The following is a 20,841-nucleotide window of genomic DNA, read 5'->3' on the forward strand; positions in this document are numbered from 1 at the left end:
TTAGCTCTAGTGGAAGAAAGTAATTCCAGCATAAGTCGTAACGTTTGTAGTTTCTTCATTTAGATCAATTCTATACACATACATATGAGAGTAATATACCGACTAGTTTTGAGTTCAATTAACTTAATTTACTTTAACAATAAATTGGTTATTTGTTAAAGTTAAATACTTTTATGCTTAAATTGTTGGAGGAAGAATGAGCAGCATAGAAGAGTTACTGGCACCCAATCAAAGACATCATGGTTAAATTGTTGAAACTGTTTCAGGTGATCAGCTTTTACAGTGTGGAACTGGATTACAGAAATCAATCAGAGATCAATAACACCTGAGGTCGGATTCAGTACCTGGCAGCAGTAACAGTGGGGTTATTTGTGCTGAGTGGGGCAGATAGACCCCCGGTTGTTCCCTCAGGGCGTGGTCGCGTGGACGCGCGTGAGAGGAGGAGGAGGAGGAGGGGATGAAGCCGGTCGCGCGCTCCCGTTTAACAGACAGACGCACACCGACGTCCGGCAGCGGAGGACCGACAGAGCAGCAGCGGGGAGAACCACACCGACAGACGGACGACAAGATGAGAGAAATAGTTCACATCCAGGCGGGACAGTGCGGGAACCAGATCGGGACCAAGGTACTGACCCGGTTCGTGTGTGCTCCTGGTTCTCTACTGTAAAGTGCTGCTAGTATGTCTCAGCTTCTAATGCTCACTGTAAAGCTCTGATACACTGTCAGTACTCCTGCTCTAAAGCAACTGCATCCATAACAACGTGTCTAACTTTAGTTTAAAGTTTACAATCAATACACACAAATATTACAAAGAATAGAGGCTGAATGTGGAAATGAGTGTGAAATGACTCAAAGACAGTAAATGTCATAGAGCTTCAGTGGGAAGCTGGAAGGAGCAGATACATTCATATTTAAATGTTTTACTGTCTGGAAGGACAGTGACAGAGTACTGATATCATTGTTTAACCTTCTCTGTGTGGATCGTGCACTTAAACAACTTTATTAAAGAATATTTAAAAGTTAAATATTCAGCGTGTCCTCACTCTTGAGCTGTCTCTATCAATTAAAGGCAATAAAAGCCCCCAAATATATCTATCTATATATCTATAGATATAGATATATAGATAGATATATATATATAGAGAGAGAGAGAGAGGTTTTATGTGATATCTCTGTCTCTGGACTTTGGGTTAAGAAGAGACAGGAGGCCCACTGCTCTGATATACATTAATACTTTCTGCCTTGAATCACACTCATTGATAAAACTTAAGGCACAACGGACGTAGCGGACTACGTTTGACCTGAGGCTGTGAACTGGTTCCTAAGGGGGTCAACATTTCTGCTCCGTAGCTCGGGGCCAGAACCAGATCAGTCTGGATCAGTAAAATCTTCAGTTGTGTGCTCTCCGTCCTGTGATAAACTCAACACAGTGGTGAGGGGGAGTGAAGTGAACTCAGAGGCACTGTGAGACTATTCGAGGAATCTGGGAGAGCACACACACACACACACACACACACACACACACACACACACACTCTGAGCAATCACACAACTATTTCAGCTGAGTTTTCTGGGCTGGAAGTCAGAGGAGTGAACTTACAGCCGGAGGTGAGAGTGATACAGGAGCAACAAAATACAGTAAATTAACAGCGGGTTGCGTTCTGTAACCACAAAGGCTGCTGGGTAATAAAGCAGTATGACGGTGTGGAAAGTATGTACTGTATCTCAGCGGTGACGCAGCTTGTTAAACAAGGCCCCGGTTGTAAATAAAAGTAGAGAAATGGCTGCAGCATGTTAAAGACGTCCATACACTGCACACAGGTTTAGGTCACTGATAGAAAAGTCACATTAAATGACCTCTCACTACCTTATAGGACTCTATTTGACCACCTGGGGTTAGCATGTCAGGAAGGCAGTTAAATATACTAAATATACTAAATATAATATATTTTAGTGTTGGAAAAACTGGCCATTTTCAAAGAGATCCCTTGACCTCTGACCTCAATATATCGGAACAAAAATGGATTATGTGGGTACCCTCAAGTGCAGTCAGCCCACCCGCAGTTTATTCCCTGTGGTATAAATGTGTTGTTTTACTGTATCTGGATATTTCTGCACAATCTGTGATGGAATTGCTTTAATTGGGATTGACTAGAAAGCTGAAACACTTCATGCCACCCCTGTATAAGTCAGCGCTCCTCCTCTTGTACCAACCCCAGTCAAACGAGTCTGGAGATGCCCCCGACAGTCAGGTGTCTGAACACAGCTGTGGGCAGAATCTCTAACTGGGTCTCATCCACCAGTTGGACTTCAGGTGTCAGAGAGTGTGAGACAAGAAGTCACCAGGTTCGGAGGTTATCTGAGCTTTTTCTTCTTCTCTTTACTTGCTGCTGTGACTCAGTTTTGGGAAGTGATCAGTGACGAGCACGGCATCGACCCCGCGGGGAGCTACGTGGGTGACTCGTCTCTTCAGCTGGACAGAGTCAACGTCTACTACAATGAGGCGTCCTGTAAGTACAATACAACAGCAGAGGTGTGTGTGTGTGTGTGTGTGTGTGTGTGTGTGTGTGTGTGTGTGTGTGTGTGTGTGTGTGTGTGTGTGTGTGTGTGTGTGTGTGTGTCTGTGTGTGTGTGTGTGTGTGTGTGTGTGTGTGTGTGTGAGAGTCACTGTGAGTCACACACTTCCTCTGAAGGACTGCTGATGTCTGAGTTTGGCTCCTGTTGGAAAAATAAATCACATTTCACCTCTGAAAGCAACACTAAAAGCTTCCTGCGGGTTGTTTTTGCCTTTATCCGGTGCAGTAGTTTAATGGTTGGTGGTCAATCAAACAACTGATGCTGGTGAGGTATTATGAGTTTTATGTTGCCAGTTACGAGTCTTTCTCTGTTTGTGCAGCACATAAATACGTCCCCCGGGCTGTGTTGGTCGACCTGGAACCAGGAACCATGGACAGCGTGCGCTCAGGAGCCTTCGGACAACTCTTCAGACCAGACAACTTCATCTTTGGTAACACTCACCTGCTTTCATTCCACAGGTTCATTTGTGGGTTCATGCAGTTTTATGTTTACAGGGTTGTTAATGTGAAAAGACTCATAGGTACCTGAAAATAAGGATCGTTGTGTTACCTGAGAATGAGCTGTTTTATCTACAGAGGGAGCGGGTCTTGTTCTTCGAGAGCGTACTGCCTGCCCGACGTTGTTTACTTGGGTATTTTGTCCTTAAAAAAGAAAAAAAACGTTTTGTTTCTCCACTTAAAATCCCCTCTGACTGACTGACTGACAGTGTTGATCTGCACGCTGTTCTCCGTGGAATTTGGGGGTAACTGTGTCTGTTTGCTGCACAGTGCCTTTATCAGCCTAAAACAGCTGCTGCTGGAAACACTGAGACCCAACCAGGCAGGAAACGTGCTGCAAAACCAAAACTAGGAGCTAAAACAGGCTAAAAAGCGAGATATCTCTCTGTGTTCTTAACTGTCAGAGATACTTTGTGTGGTTACAGAGGTCCGAGGAATCTTTCCAGCATTAAATTTGTACAGTAAACAGACTGAAATAACTCCAGCGTTTGTTTTATAAACTGATGTCTCAGTAGGAGAAGAAGCAGGGAGGGTATAGATCTCTCCGTCTGTCTCACACACACACAGAATGAAGTCGACTCGGTCCTCCGATCCGCCCGCCTGGGAAATGGGTCACCAGCCAGGCGTGTGTGTCTGCACGCACATTCCCATCTGCTGTGGCTATCATTTTACATTTCACAGATAGACTTTTTCTCTGTGCCGATTGGTTGTCTGCAGGTCAGACAGGTGCGGGGAACAACTGGGCCAAAGGTCACTACACGGAGGGAGCGGAGCTAGTGGACTCGGTCCTGGACATAGTGAGGAAGGAGTGCGAACACTGCGACTGTCTCCAGGTGAATAATGGGTTTTTATCTTTCTGTGTCTCATGAGTAGGGGGCACTTTATGTACTTATATTTATTGGTATCATAATCTCCTTACAATGGAAGAATTACCAATTGAGTCAGATTCCCCTTGAAATCAATGAAACAAGGCGGTACAAGCACTACCGCTTTTGTCCACAGGGGCCACCAGAATCAACACACAATGAAAGCTCCTTGTTGCTGCTTTAAAAAAGGATTTAAGAGACCAATGCAATGATAAAAAAGTTAAAGACAACAACAAAAAATGAGTAATTTAGATAGTTAAAGATAGCAATAAAAGCAATAAAAAAATTCAAAGTTCTTGTCTCACTGCTTGTATTTCCACAATATTTAACATATGTATATATATAATATGTTTTATGCCCAAAATAAGGGATCAAAAAAGATTATTTTCAGGTATTGTTTCATCATAAGAACAGTAAATCTACAGTTTCATTGACATGAGGTTATCTTCATAGTAATGACATCAGTGCCAAATAACATAAAATACAATACAGAAGTATCTGAGAACCAAGCCTGACCCTGCATCTACGTTACTGTCATGTTTCTCATCTCTGTTTGCTGTTATTCTGCCTTCAGGGTTTCCAGCTGACTCACTCTCTGGGAGGGGGCACCGGCTCCGGCATGGGCACCCTGCTGATCAGCAAGATCCGAGAGGAGTACCCCGATCGGATCATGAACACCTTCAGCGTCATGCCCTCACCTAAGGTATCAGGAGGAGGGACCAGTTAAATACAAAATCTTTCTTTCTGCTTTTTTATCTTTCTCTCCTACAACTAAATCATTCTCCCAGTAACCCCTTTCTTATGATCTTGAACTTGAATTAATTCTACAAATAAAATTGCAACTATTTAAAGCCAGAAAATGCCTAAAAACATTGCAACATGCATTGCAGTCTTTTAGGAAAGCTGCTGTGAAATCAGGCTGCAAAGTGCGCGTTCTTGCACCTCAGTGTGCTCTACAGGAACATCTGACCTGTCTGTTTTTCTTTATCCTGTATTTGAACTCCACAGACAAACAATTCTTTTACTTCTCCTCTCCTTCATCTTTCTTTTCTCCGTCCCTGCGTCGCCTTTTTCTGTCCACATCCCTTCATATTTTATCTTTTGGTCCCTGCAGGTGTCTGACACCGTGGTTGAGCCCTACAACGCCACTCTGTCGGTCCACCAGCTGGTTGAAAACACAGACGAGACCTACTGCATCGACAACGAGGCCCTGTACGACATCTGCTTCCGCACTCTTAAACTCACGACGCCCACCTACGGTGACCTCAACCACCTGGTGTCGGCCACCATGAGCGGCGTGACGACCTCGCTCCGTTTCCCCGGGCAGCTCAACGCAGATCTCCGCAAGCTGGCCGTCAACATGGTGCCTTTCCCCAGACTCCACTTCTTCATGCCAGGATTCGCTCCTCTGACGGCCCGGGGGAGCCAGCAGTACCGAGCGCTCACCGTTCCCGAGCTCACCCAGCAGATGTTCGATGCCAGAAACATGATGGCAGCCTGCGACCCTCGCCACGGACGATACCTGACCGTCGCCACCGTCTTCCGCGGGCCCATGTCCATGAAGGAGGTGGACGAGCAGATGCTGAATGTCCAGAACAAGAACAGCAGCTACTTCGTGGAGTGGATCCCCAACAACGTCAAGGTGGCCGTCTGCGACATCGCTCCCCGGGGGCTCAAGATGGCCGCCACCTTCATTGGCAACAGCACGGCCATCCAGGAGCTGTTCAAGAGGATCTCTGAGCAGTTCTCGGCCATGTTCCGCCGAAAGGCTTTCCTGCACTGGTTCACGGGCGAGGGCATGGACGAGATGGAGTTCACAGAGGCGGAGAGCAACATGAACGACCTGGTGTCCGAGTACCAGCAGTACCAGGAGGCCACCGCCAACGACGGCGAGGAGAACTTTGAGGACGAGGAGGACGAGATTGTTGAGTAAGGAGACCGAACAAAACTGGTAAAACTCTGAGGGAACACTGGTAGAGCGACCATCCAGTAGTTACGAAACACTAAGACAAAGACGATTAAGTCAGTTTGAGTTCAAATAATTAACTCTTAACAAAGTCAAAATATTAAACATTTGTCACAACTTAAAATATTTAATTATTAAAATTAATACTGCTTTAACTTGAGAAAGACTTTGTACTTCGTTCCTTGTAACGGTAATAATAACTTATTTTATTATTTTATTTCAGACAAGACATCTAATTGAATAATTCAAAGCTTCCTGAACTAATTAATCCAAATCAAAACAATTGTTTGCAGTGATTTTTTGATTCTTAAAAATGTGTTCCCATAGACTTATTTTGTCTCTTTGGCGAGTAAAAGGCTCAAGTTCATGGCAAACTTCAACCAATACAGTAATATCGTCGAATTGTCTCACCAACCGTCAACTTTGGTTTCTTTAACGGCGACCGCAATCGTTCTCTAACTTTTTTTAGATTTTGATGAAAACAACATGGATGCTGATGTAATGAAACAAACTGCTTCAGTAACATTAATGATTTGAAAAGCAGAAAGAAAATCTGGATGAGATAACGGTCGGGGTAGCGCTAACGCTGTCAGGATGTTTCTCTCCAGCTCTTCTCTTCTTCTTCTTCTCTTTTCCATACTTGACATCATCCAGATTTTAACTCCTAAATATTAAACATTGAAAATAATTGGGGCAGCCCAGATGATTCTGCGAGCAGGTCTGGATGTTTAAGATGGATCTATAAACCCTTCAAACCCATCTGAACATCCGGGCCAGATTTCTCCTCCGATCGTCGGGAAGGATAAATCGGCCTGAAGCTCCTGTAGTATGAGCCTGAACCTAACCAAACTTCCAATCATAAATGGTGACAAATTACCCATTTTGTTGTTTAAGTACGAGCTACCGAGTATCTGGTAGCAGTTGGTACAATAATAATAGCGAATGTGCAAGTGAATATGTGCATTAGGCATCACAAATGTACAAACCGACTGCGTCGTTATTGGAATCTGTTTATCAGCGTCTATCACTGACGGACTTCAAATATTAATGATTTATTATCATTCATAAGTGGCATATATAGATGTTAGTTCAGTCCATCTAACTAGCTTGCCGAGATAGTTAAATTATATATGGCTAGTTTTAACATAAAGGTTCTTCTAGGCTAACTGGCTACTTGGAAAAAAGGGGGAACACGTATTTATTGAAATAAACATTTATTTTGCAGTAATTTATCATTGTTTAATGCCAATACCTCTGAAGTAAGTAAAGGAGCAAAATATTAATACAATTAATGCAAATTCACCACATATTCTCCGTTAATTAGACCAATCAAAAACTGAAATTGTTTGGGAAACACCTTCAGAAGAATACTTTGCATTTGATTGGATGAACCATTTGTCTGTCAGCATCTGTCACAGGTGAACTTCAACCACTCAGATCAATGAACCATATAACGAACATCTTTTCCACTGAGAAAAACCTTCAGTGCCGTTCTCATCTGCGCTAACCTCTTTGGCAGTCGCCATCGCTCTTTAACAAACAGCGTCTTCTCGTACTTCTTCAAAGGGCGCTGATTGGTTGGATTGGATTGAATCTTGGCAATGTTAATAAATGCACTGATATACACAAGTTGAAGGCATATTTAACTCTGATTATGTCATTTCTAACAGACACATGAGCCTGATCAAACCTTTTTGTACTGTATTGTGTTTGTTGTTTTCAGACTGTGATTTTTGTACACGTCTAGAGTGGCTGAAGAGAGGTTGAAATAAAAGCTTCTTTCAAGGCCTGACACTGTTATGTCTTCTGTGTTTGTGATCTGTGTGTTCGACTGGATCTGTCCCTGCTGTTGCATATTTATGTTATACATGAAGTGTTTGGCACTTCGTTCAGGCTCTTCTTTCTGTTTAATTATCCTGGTAGTTTATGACTGTTGTTAGAACGGTTTTTAGCCCTGTATGATAGAAATGGCTTTAGCAGCGTTGTTCTGCCACTTTGGTCCGGACTGAAATACCTCAACAAATATCAGATTGATTGTAATGAAAGTTCATACAGACATTCATGGTCCCCAGAGGATGAAGTCTAATGACTTTGTCGATCCTCTGACTGTTCCTCAACCGCTGTAGCTACAAACACTGATGCAACTTGACTATTAACTTAATATAATCTTACAACTCAGGTGTGAAGGAGTCAACTTCAATTGAATTTTGGCTAAATTTAGGTTTAAATCACTGATCCCTATAGTGGTATCTAGCCATGAACATTGTTAACTTGTGGTTTTGGTCTCTTCCTCTTTGCTTGAGGTGATAATAATTTAATTAATTGGTGCTCAAAGCATTTTAGACTTTTTGAAATGTTTGTCTCTTTTTATTCAGTGCCCATAATACAGAGAACACACAGGAGGAGATGCTCACCTCCAATGACTCCAACAATAACTATTATTAGCCAACAGACTTTAAGGCTTAATACATTAAAAAATGTAAATGTTGGCATTACTTGTTTTAAAAAGCCTTTTAAATTCTCAGTAAACCTGTTTAATCTCCTGAATATTCTTCCAGAAATCCAAAAAAAGGCAAATTTTCACTGTTGTTATTGGACTGTTTGTGTCCAGCTTTAAATGTTTCCTCCAATTTTTCGTCTTTTATTATAGTATTTGTTTCCAATTCCGACTTTTCTTTGACATCCGTATTGTTTCATTTTGGAATAACCCTTTTATAAATGACAGTCAACATTTTACTTATTTAATAAGAGTTATTAAATTAAATCATGTGTTTTTGAGACAAAAGTCTTGTGCAGCTGCTTTGTATTGATTTAAGAAATACAAGCAGAAAGTAAGGTACTCAAAAGTATCGAGAGTCGGCTAGAAGCCTGAAATAAAGAGCAAATGCAGAGGGCTTTTGCTGAGGACCTGAAGTCACCTCACTGTACTGACAAAATAACACATCAGTCAGGAGAGAGAGAGTGAGCCCACCAGCGGCCTGCTAATCTCCCTCGTCCTCCCTCGCTGTGTGTGAGAGTTGATTTCCCAGCAGTTCTGTTTGTGTTGTGGATTATGTGACGAACAGCAGCAGCAGTTGCTGTCAAAGTCAAAAACGCTTGGCTCATGTCTGTCGGCCTGAGCTGATGTCTGTGGATCTATTCTCTGCTGGTGGCTCTTTGTAACTCTAGGTATTCAGCAGACTCATGCAGCGCGACAGCCAATCCACAGCGGTGCTCGTCTACCTTTGACTCTAAAGCTTCAGTATTGTTGCTGTGGTTGATTACTGGATATTGTCAAAGGGGCTGTTTGACAGATAGGACAGGTTAAGGTCGTACAATTAATACAATTATCTTAACTTACCCAAGTTACCTTAACAGTAAGTACTTTAGTTACTCAAATCAAACATCTTTCATGCTTAAATTGTTTGAGTTAATAAACAGTTCAAGGCGATCAACTTTGTCCTGAAGGTGGCGCTAGAAAAATGGTAGAATCTAAAGGGTGCATCCTCTCTAAAGTCCAACAGTTTAATGTTTCTCATGTTCGAGTGAATCATTTTTCTTGATGGCGACGCTCGAGATAAAGATCAGAGGATTGTCCACTGTGCACCTTGAATTCCCACAGAAACAGAAATCAAAACCAGAAGTTATTATTTCTATTTTGGAGCCTTTAGTTTTACTGCAATCTTACTGTGGAAGAGCTCGACTGGCCCCCGTCCAACCCCTTTGGGATGAACTGGAACACCGACTGTTGGAAACCAGAAGAGTGGAGGCTGTTATAGCAGCACATTATTGAACACGGTGTCACAATCACAGCGGGCTGCAGCGTTCAGCTGTCCACATACTATTGTCCATATTGTGTGTATTTAAAATGTTTTTTTGCTGATGATGGAAAAACAAGATCTTTAACTCCTGCACTCAAATAGTCTCATTTTTAAAGTTTATATATATATAAATAAGTATTTAAAATGTGCATATTGTTTAGTGAAAAACTGTTAAACCATGACAGTAAAATACTCTAAATAGGTTATATATAGTTTTTGTAACAGTAAAACGCAGCCATATCTTTTATTTTATCAAAACCTTTATTTATGTTTTTTATAATATCGGCCATAATTGATGGTCAAAACTTGTATTTATATATTAAAATATGGAATAAAACCAATAAATAAATATATTGTGAAATAAAATAATTAGTACAAAACAACATTGTCTGAAACAAAGTCCACAAAAAATATAATAAAATTTAAAAAAGTGTTATTCTTCATACTGCCATTTTGGATTTTGACACAGATGATGGTTTTATTTTATTTTTTAATGTTGGCATGAAGTTTAACTGTTGTTCCTCCAACAGGAGCTGGAATGCAGAGCGCCAGCTGGACGAGCCAATCAGAGAGCAGGAAGACAACTTCAGCCCAATCAATTAAAGGCAGAGGCAGATCAACACCTGGAGACACAAAGAAATTCCTCCACATAAATGCTTCCTGTCTGACCTGTGAATTATAAATAGTCAGGATCTCTGGTGTAGAATATGTCTACAGTTTAAATTTAACATTAACGCCCCAAACTGAAGGTTTATTTCTGGATGATTCTGAAAATGATCAGTTTTTGAACCCTAAATGTGAAACATTTTTTGTCAATGTTGCTACGACAGTGAGTTCAGTCAAATAAACAAAGATGGTTTAAAAAAGCAAACATACAGAAAATGAAATACAGTAAAACAACCTTTGTTTTTAACAGAGACCTGCAGTGTGTTATACTTTTTATTTGGAAAAAATTCAATTTATCTTGTTCATGTACGATTAAAGCAAACAGCAAATCAGTACTGATGATTTTACGTGATATATTTCTCGTAATGGATAGAAACTTGTTGGTCTGCAGCGGAGTCAGACCCTCTGAGATTATAGTTCACTTCCAGGACCTCAGCAGAGAGCGGTTGTCATCCTGCTGACATTTGGAAACACACAGTACGAACTCCTGAGTAAGTTCTTCTTTGTGAACCTCAGAATGATCAAAAGGATCACAGTGAATGAACCTTAATTATTCCCTGTAACTTCAACTCTGCTTTATTTAATAAACATAGAACAGCACACACTTTAACCCCTGATGTTCATGGACCCACAGCTCATTACTGCTAATGAAGAACATGGGCTTATACTGACCTCTAGTGGTTACAACTAGGAACTGCAAAAACAGAACAGGGGAGAGTCAAATAAAGGATCAAGGAAATCCTTACACAACACACGGTTGTACAACAAAATCAAAGGTAAGCTTAAAGCGGTAGTTAAAAGTGCATTTACCAGTAGTGAAATTCTGCATGTGCCAGTGTCTTATTACTGTAGGAATTCAAATGACAGGCACATTGTTACTGATGCCCCCAAACATCAGTCTGACCAACCAGCCATCCAAGATGAAACTCTACCGTCCACTTTCTCTAGTAGTCGTTAATTATTCCCTTAAACATTTCCTTTAACTCTTCCCTCCACTTTCTTCCAGAGAACCACCCCATTATCCTTCCCTCTTCCACTCTGCACTGTCACATTTTAAATCTAGAGTGAACTGATATCATATGAAACTAGATGACCTAATGCATCCATCGGTACCAACCGTGTCATTCTAGCATGTCGGGACGGAGGCTGAATAATACTCCAAAGTTAGGCTCAATCTTGGCGATGGAAAAACTGGCATGGCTATTTTCAAAGGGATTCCTTGACCTCTGACCTCAATATATCTGAATGAAAATGGGTTCTAAATGGGAAATGTCTGAAAAGCTGAAACACATACTTCAATGCCACCCCTGCATAAGTCAGTGCCCCAGTTGTGCCACCCCCAGTCAAACACCCTGCTTGCTTCCTGATGTCATAATGTCCTGTAATTCTCAGGAGCAGACACTAGGAGGTGCTGCGACACAACTCTGTGACTCCAGTGAATTTAACAGCCTGACTGAGCGACCCGGCAGACATTGTGTTACCAATAACTGAACTCCCTGACTTTGTACACTGATGAATTCAGCCAGTGTTTCAAGGGCAGCTGTGTGTGTCTGTAAATCCCTTCAATGCAAATGCATGTGTTTCAATAATTAATTCCACGTCCCACCTCATTCAAGCAGCATTCAAAGTTTGTTTTTTCTCTTCTGCGCAACAAATTCACCTCAAACTGAACTTCAGAAAACATGAAGGTGAGAATCTCTGAGACTTTTGCTAAGCCAGCAATTTTCTGAATATGTGTTTTAGTCAATTAACGTACCTGTGAGATAAGTCCCTGCCCCGAACAGGCGACCTCAGATAATTGGCTGCGGCTAACAAGGAGGCTCTGATAAGTGGCTGACTGTAACGCGACGGCTCAGATGAGAGGATAATGTTAACGAGAACGCTGCTCTGTGAACGACTGCCAAAGCGCTGCGGAGATGAGCTTGCACAACAGCAGATGGTTTAATTGGCAATTACGGGGACAAACCGCGCCTTGCTTCGAGTGCTTGAATATTCAGAGAGGCCGTCTGCTCGGGCCGGAGCTGCTGGTCGCTCCTAGAAAATCTGTCGGATGTATTGATCTCCCGTCATGTCTGCCTTCAACTTAACAGCCTTGTTCTTGTTCAAGCTACACAAAACGTACCAGATAATTTTTTAACCACTGTTAAAAACAGGGTGTCGCTCATTAGAGACATCGAGTATAATTTTCACATATTTCGGTAATAATTACATTGCACTCACCATTTTAATTTATGATTTGTTGGAACACGGTCAGATCATTAAAAAGAAAGGTGCAATCTGCTTTTGGGTCCCACCAGTTGAGGAAGCATGTTCTACAACACTGGTTCACAACCTCAGGGTCGTGACCCCCACTAGGGGTCGCCAAAGCTTCATGGAGGGTTGCAAGGCCTTCTTGATTTTGAGAGATTTAACGAAATTTTAAAAATACACACAGTAGGATTATATCTCAACATAGGATTGTATCAGAAAAACTAATTTGTGATCAGTATTCACAGGAATTAATTTGCTCAGAGTTCATACAAATCTCTAGTTGTGGATATAGTCAGGGGTCATTAGTTTACTCAATGATTGCACAGCTTTTTTATCCAATGTCCCATATTTTAATTGGCTCTAGTTTTCAAAAGTGAAACTACTGCAGGATGTATGCTTTTCTGAAACCTGGCTTTTATCCAATGATTGTTTAGAAAGCAGAGAAGGCTGTCATCATGGGACCGTCTCTGCTACGCCCAACGGACAAAACTGTGAGTCACCGAAAAGTCACTAGCTGTCTAGATGCAGAAGCTGTGAAACTTGAGCTTCCTTTTATATTGTATTTACTTAGCATGGGAATGTGGGCAGTTGGTATTCAAATAAAATATATTTGTGAAGTCCTTCACATGCTAAAGGCCTCACCTGTGTGTTACTGTGTGCTGCTTGATCAACCAGAGGGCACAGTGATGTTACGAGACAATGGACAGAATACAGATGTTTAGATAGACATTATATCAGCATTTTAGACCACCTCTCAGCACTGCTAACTGACCCACACTGACCCACACAAACATGCTTTTTGTCCCACATTTGGTTTGTTGGGATCTGGTCAGCCTAGCGGCGTCAAAAGCCAATCTCTAAAATTTCCAGGTTTTCCAGGTTAGTGGAATCACACTGGAGTTGTGTTTGTGTCCAACTGATGAATATAGTCACTCTCTTTTAGCTCTGTTTTTGGTCTCCACCAACCCCTGAGGGAAATATCTGTCTCTTAAGCTGCTTAATGCTCCACTATGTTCACCAGCTAGTCTCTTAACTGTGTCTGTATTCTTGTCTTTGCCCTCGCTGCTTTCTGCAGTCAGTGCGAAGATTGCAAACATTAATCCAAAAGACAGAGTGGGTGACAGAGGGAGGCCTGCTGTGGCCTGATGGGTAATGATGGCAATAACACACCGAGAGTTCAGAGTCTAACTCACAGACTGGAGAGAGAGATTTATAGGTATTATTATGGTATAAAATAAATATTTTTAAAGGTGTAACCAGTAAATTTTAAATATTTATCTTGGTAAAGTGTGTGTAAAGGTTCATTCCTGACCTTGGGAACCTTGAAAAATTCTAAATTTCAAGGTTCACTTGCCAGCTATTTCCAGAGCTTTTGACCATATCTAAAGGTAATGGAACTTCCTCAGGTGTCCTCATGTCAGTGGTCACCAACATTTTACCTTTAAAGGTCCAGTGTGTAACGCTGAGGACGATCTACTGTCAGAAATAAAATATAATGTCTGTAGGTATGTTTTCGTTAGTGTATAATCACCTGAAAATAAGAATCATTGTGTACCGTCTCTGGTGTTCTTTGGCTGTAGTTTCTCCTACACATTTGAAAATCTACAACTTCACCAGTAGATGCCACTAAATCTTACACACTGGACCATTAAAGAACCCACTTTTTTAGTGACATATTATATTATTATATTCAACTATAACATCAGAGAACAGCTGACAAACTGTACAATGAACACAAACAGTGAACACAGAGCGAGAGATTGTAATGAGTTTTTTATTTCCTGTGAATATTGATCAGAGATTAACTATTTTTAGGCACTTATACAATTCTGTCTATATTTTGTATTTTTTAAATTTTTAACAATCACATATACTTAATAGGCTTCAAATTCAGTGTTTTCTTCTCATTGTTCTATCAGTTCTTTGATTGTTTGAACTGTTTATCAGAGAGTGGCTGTGAATACAGTCTGTGTTCAGGTCTTAAGAGTTTATATCTTTAATAATAATCACAATAAAAACAACAATTTCATTTTCTTTCTTCACAGAAATGACCTAATGTATATATTTTGTAGTTTTTCCTGTGACCGCCTATGTTTTTCTGCCCTCTAATGGCCACAAAATGCTAAATACAGCTTTAATATAAACAGTAATTACCAGTCTGCTCTCTGCTCCTACTTCACACACACACACACACACACACACACACACACACACACACACACACACATCAGTGCATTTTAAAAATAACCTCCTCAAACCCTTTTCACCCCTTCAGCACATGCAACCCCACATCGAGCGGCCTCAGCAGCGGCTGTTTGCAGAACTTTATTGGCATTTTTACAAATAGGGCAATTACCAACATGCCCTGGGCCTCTGAGCTGTTTTTATTGGAGCGCTTGCCATGTATGGCTCAGGAGTGTGGGCTGGGGGGAGAAAGAGGGAGGAAGGAAGGAAGGAAGGAAAGGAGGAAGAAGAAAAGGAAAGTGAGATAAATGGAAGGGGGGGGATTTTAATTTGGCGAGGTTCTGAGAAGCTGAATGTGGGGACTGAACCTTAGCAGAGATTTGCTGCCGTGGAAACGGGGTAAAAAGGGGGGAGGAGGGGGGGTAAAGAGAGAGAGAGAGAGGTACAGTAGCATGTAAATATAAGAGAGGGGTGAGGAGAGGGTGAAGGGGAGGAGAGAGAGAGGGGAGTCTCTCCACTTTGAGAGGAGGGACGCCGGTGGAGCCGCCTCCTTACTCCCTGAAGACACACACACACACACACACACACAAACATCACACACCTACACTCACACACACACACACACACACACACACACACACACACACACACACACACACACACACACACACTTACTCGGTAGGAAAGGAAAGAGAAAGGAAAAAGCCGGGAGTGCAGCAGACTGAAGGGAACAGGGAAGAGGAATGGGGCTGAACTAACAAGCCTGAGCGAACACACACACACACACACACACACACACACACACACACACAGAGCCAGGCAGTGAGGAGCTTCAGGCTGAGAGAGAGAGAGAGAGAGAGAGAGAGAGAGAGAGAGCGAGCGAGGCAGCAGCAGTGTGAGAAGAGACCAGAGCCGCCGTAACAGCAGCCGTCTGCAGGAGCCGCCGGGAGCTGCCTGACAGTCCTGGATCAGGGTTTACAGGACAGTCTGACAGCCGGATCGTCTCCTGCTGGAAAAGTGTCACAGTTTATCTCCTAGAGCATCTTGATGGACCTGCTCCTCCAGCAGCTCTCTGTGCCAGAATTCAGACTTTTTGATCAAACCAGACATCTGAAGAGCCTGCAGACCGTTTTATGATTTATTTCTCACAGGGGGAGAAGTTTAATGATCTGGACTTTGCACATCATCTTCAGTTAATTTAATGTCTCCTGATTTTGGATTTTTGGAGGAAGGGAAGTTTAATAATCTGGATTAATCTGGATACATTCCTATGAATTATTCCAGGAGCTGTAGTAGATAGAGTTGTATAGTCTAGTCTATAGTTTTTTGAGATTTGAGATTTTAAATGATTTCAGTTCTTGCAAACCAGAGTTAATCCTGATCATCACTTGAAATTCAGCAGTTTTATGATGGGAAAGAGAAGTTATCTGGACTGTGCCAATGACCTGGACACCTGCTGACTCTCCTTCAGTTTATATGAGGAGCTGATGAAGAGGTAAATGGAAAAGGAAGTGGTTTTCAAGGACAATCAACAACAGATTACAAACAGTTTTATCATTTATTCTGGACAATGAAATAAGCAATTTAATCCTGGTTTTCACTGGTGATCGCTTCAAACGCCAACCAGACGACTGAAGGATCCACAAGCAGTTTGTGAACAGATCACTGGAAACCCTGTAGGCGACTGGATTGCAGAGCGTCTTCTGCTTTTTACTTCAATAGTAGTTTAACCCTTTGGATCTCCAGCATCCTGTGAGACTGCTCACAAAGCTGCCTGCTGAACACCACGGCTCCAACAGCCGGAGGACTTCAACTGTCTGCTGTAAATTTGCTGACTACGAAAGAGGTAATTTGCAAGATTTGGCTCCTGAGAAGCTGCACAGACCGGCTCCAGGAGCCACTTATAGGACTCGGTGAGTGAAACAAACTGCCTGGTGGTTTTCCTCAGTAGGAGGAGATCTGAAGGGTTGTTTGGGGATTGCGGAGTTTGGCACCTGTTGCATCTGAACGACCGGCTAGCTACTGTTTGACTCTAATCCTGGAGATGTTCTGCATAAAAGTCATTTTATAATCATTTGCATTATTTGGATTTTTGCTAATTTTTGTGTTTGTTCTGCCAGTCTATGAGCCGACACCTGACAGCTGGTGGAAAAGCTGTACTCAATTCAGAATCTTGTCAGTTGAATCAGATCTGGCTGTTTTTTAGATTAGTTCGATTCGACTATAAAGCTAAATATCAGCAGTTCCTGCGGTGGAAACGCAGCTACAAGACAGTCATGACTCAGCCTACCTCACCTTTTAATACCTTTCTTCATCATCACAGTCACACAGGACGGTAGTTAAGGAGGCTAGACCACCGGTTTGTCCGGCGGTCCAGTGTCTGAAATAGTCACCAGTACTGAGTACCGGCACATCTTTTTTTTTGTCTATAAGTACCCTTACTTCTTCTTGAGTACCGCCACCTCTGGAGAGCATGGCCGTACCCAATATTGAGGGATTTTCTTCACAATGTATGTGATAAAAGTCGTAAAATTGTTGCCAAAAAATAACTATATATTGTATAATGTGTGTTGGAGAGGAGAGAAATCTGTAATTACCACAGTCCACAGAGATATAATATATATATATATAATAATTAAGCAGTATAGTATAAATAAAAACACACATTTACTGTTTGAATTTAAATCCAAAATGATGCAAACACAAAGATGAAAAAAGGTCTATGTAATTTTACTAAATCATTAAGAAGACGGTCCTGAAAATGTCCTTTTTAAATAAAATGCATTAAAAAATAATTAGCAGCCCATTGCCAAAAGCTTGTAAAAATGCCATCATTGATAAAAGGATATGTGACCCAGAGTGAATGTCCCCGGTAGATGAAACGTCTCCTCCTTGAGCAGCTAGCCGACCTGTTATCTGATTTAAAAAAATGTTGCCTCTGAGTATAATCCATCTGATTATAACAGATTATGTTTGTGTTATGGAATGAGAAAACAATTAGCAAGTACTTTCTGGGAACACAGTGCATGGATCAAACCTGAGAGCTAATATGTGGTTTTATCTACTGGGATCAGTTTGAGAACAGCTGCAGCAGCTGTCGCCTCTCCGCCACCCACATTCCCATCAACAAACTCGTTTAAAGAAGCAGCCGATGACCGACCCTTTCCTGGTCTTCTTTAGTTTAAGATCTTAAGAGCCCGATTTCGTCATCTGGATCTCTGAGGAGAGTCTGTGCGACAGATGACAGCGGTGAGATCTGCTGACTTCTACTGAGTCTCTCTCTGTTTTCCAGTGTGGTAGAGCCACAACCACATCAGGAAATCGTAATACGGGCTAAATAACTGGACGGCAGAGATTGTGGATGTGTCAGCAAAAAGATTTATAGCTGCGGGACAGAAAACAGAGAGTGAGCAACACGGCCTCCTAGAAATTAAGTTACTGTATTATTAAATTGTTTTTGCCTGGATTATGTTCAGATACGTTTTATTCAAACATTTCGTCTATGGAACACGGTGGAGTCATAAGGAGGCGGTTGGGTTTGATAGTGGGCGTTCATTTAAATTAATAAAAAATCGTAAGTCTCAAGTCACTGCAGATTTGTGAATAAAGTCACTAAAGGACAACAAATGAAATACTCAGTGTCAGTTTATGTTAATGAACTTTTCTTGTTTATGTTCATAGAAAACATCCTTCAGTCGGCGTTTCTCTGAAAACGTATTTGCTGTTGTATATGAATGTAATTTGTAGGAGAGGGCTGGACTGAAAGACCTCAGATGACTGAAACATCTCTCCACTGGCTTGATAGTAACTTCAAGAGCTGCTTGATTGAGAGTTCTGGTGTCTTTCTTCAGATATTTAAAAAAGTAAAACCAGCTCAGTGACTGACAAGCTTTCCTTTTAAAAGTCTACAAGCTTAAATCCCGCTTTGAGAAACCCTCGACTGACCCTGCTAATGGAAGAGATAATTATCTTTTTAAACAAGAACATCAGAGGGGAAATCAAACAACTTTCAGAGCTGCTCTCCTCTCCTGAACCCTTCAAGATCTTTGGGAGAAAAGTTTTATTAGTTTGGTTGTTTTTGTGCAGACAAGCTGTCTGACAGAAGTTCTGCAGCGGAAATAATTCCAACGTTGTAAAAATCAATATGATTTCAAAACACTGACGTTTTGGTTGATATTGAAAGGGTGAAGAGTTCATAAAACTTTGATGACCAACGTTTCTCTGAATGTTAATTGCTGATCTTCTTTAGAGTAAAATCATTGATTGACAAGAGAGTTTTTTTATTATTTTAGAGCAAAAGGCTGAAATTCTGAGTAAAGATCTGAAGCACTGACTCTTTTTCTCTTGTCACAGATCTCCTTGTCAAACATCAAGGACATCTTTTTCCACTGTTCAACACTTTTTCATACATCAGAGCGGTTTTCTTCTGACACCAACAAAGATTTTTTCTCTATTCTGACATCATTTTTCTTGTTAGACGCTTATAAACAGCATTTTCCAGCATTGCAGAGCTCCCGCTGAAGGATATTTCCATTTTTCTTTTTCCAATACAAAGACTTTTTTCCCTGTTGGATATGTTGAAGATGGCTCTCTGTTAATGATTTTCAGGGACATTTGCGCCTGATTTCTGCGGCGTGCTGACTGCAAAAACTACAGCCACCACTGGGAGGTGACGTGAGGACAACATCGCAAGGGAGTCTGCTGCGAGTGTGTGTGCATGCTGGAGAGAGAGAGTGTGTGTGTGTGAAGCTGGATGCATCTGGTTGTGTATTTGAGTGTGTGTACTCAGATGCCTCACTGCACTGCTGACGGGCCCAGACACCCACATCACACGGAGAGACGGCAACTCGGACACTTCTGAGTTATTTCCTGTTGCTCAACATTCGTTGACTCGCTGTGCGTAAAATAAATCAACCAGTCGGATATAAAAAAGGTTAAAACTCCAGCATGAACAAACAAAATTTCCAAATATTTCCTGCGGAGAAGCTGCGGAGCCAAGCTGGAGGGCAAACGAGTCGACTCGGTCTGGAACGTGTTGCTCTGATTGGATGATTATGGACCTCTCTTCTCTTTGGCTGTTTTCATTTTTCTGAAAAATTGGGGCTTTTTTTCCGGGGACACAGCAGGACTCCGGTCCTTTCAAAAAGTTTTTATTGAGACCAGGCAAGCTGAGGAGAAACAGGCCTTTGATGGTATGGGCATTTTTCATGATTGAAAGTCTTGGATCTTGGATTACAGCTGTGACCCCCACTGAATGCAGAGCTTCATGGGAGCTATGAAGCCACTACTGCCCAAAGAAAATGTGGTTCCTAACTGGTGTAGCAAGATATGCTGACGATACAATTCATTATTCATCAAATTCATCAAGTTTACTTCATGCAACATGGGAATTGATAGACTGATCTATTAAGAGTCTCATTTAATAAGCTATTAAGTATTTATTCCCCTTTCTCTTCTACTATTTGCAAAATATAAATAAACTTTTGTGAATCTGGAGCTCTGCAGCTTCTGTCGTTAGTTGGACCACCTTTTAGCAGATTATTCTGCAACCCATCAGGAGACCTCGGACACTTTTGTGCAGACAGCGACCACCCGCGGCCATGCTCCCTGGAGGACTGGTGTCAGGTGGTGGTGGTCGCAGTGGCGGGCTGTGCCTGCTCCGGTGGCTGGGCCTCAGGCTGTGGTCCCGTCGGGGGACCCTGGTGTTCGCTTTGCTCTGGTTCGGCTCCTGGTTGTTCCTGAATGGCCTGGTTCTGGTCCACAGGAGCATCCTGTCTGACTACTGCACCGATGACAAGAGCAAGCGGATCCTGCAGAGACTGGTGAGTCAGACAATTATTACGCACACTTTAACTTCTGGTTTTTCTTCCATGATTGCGCTGTAACGGTGTAACACACATACATTAACACACCTTTACAGATACAGGAAATTACTGTTTGGAAACACATCCTATAAAGTATAAATCTCACTTTTTTGTTTTATGGTGTGGCTTCTTTACGTCATTGTGGTGTAACAAATCATAATGGGCTCCATT

General features: G+C 41.8%; 2 protein-coding genes across 3 annotated transcripts in view; both read left to right on the forward strand.

The window, feature by feature from the left end:
- The first annotated feature begins 473 nt into the window (after positions 1–473).
- Positions 474–10,707, forward strand: tubb6 (tubulin, beta 6 class V). The gene is made up of 7 exons (XM_051385866.1): positions 474–625; positions 2,402–2,510; positions 2,897–3,007; positions 3,792–3,907; positions 4,515–4,643; positions 5,055–5,869; positions 10,237–10,707. Exons 1-7 carry the CDS (start codon positions 569–571, stop codon positions 10,307–10,309), a joined length of 1,410 nt encoding a protein of 469 aa, XP_051241826.1. The 5' UTR covers positions 474–568; the 3' UTR covers positions 10,310–10,707.
- Positions 10,708–15,413: 4,706 nt separating this feature from the next.
- dipk1c (divergent protein kinase domain 1C) overlaps positions 15,414–20,841 on the forward strand; it is a 38,626-nt gene continuing 33,198 nt past the window's right edge. The window contains exons 1-2 of one of the 2 annotated variants that reach the window (XM_051385869.1): positions 15,414–16,719; positions 19,160–20,628. In XM_051385869.1, the coding sequence (XP_051241829.1) occupies positions 20,407–20,628 (222 nt within the window). In that variant the 5' untranslated portion in view covers positions 15,414–16,719; positions 19,160–20,406. The remainder of the gene's footprint in view (positions 16,720–19,159; positions 20,629–20,841) is intronic. The other variant, XM_051385867.1, reaches the window with a different exon arrangement.

Source organism: Dicentrarchus labrax, unplaced genomic scaffold (genome assembly GCF_905237075.1).
Source record: "Dicentrarchus labrax unplaced genomic scaffold, dlabrax2021, whole genome shotgun sequence".
NCBI classification, from domain to species: domain Eukaryota; kingdom Metazoa; phylum Chordata; class Actinopteri; family Moronidae; genus Dicentrarchus; species Dicentrarchus labrax.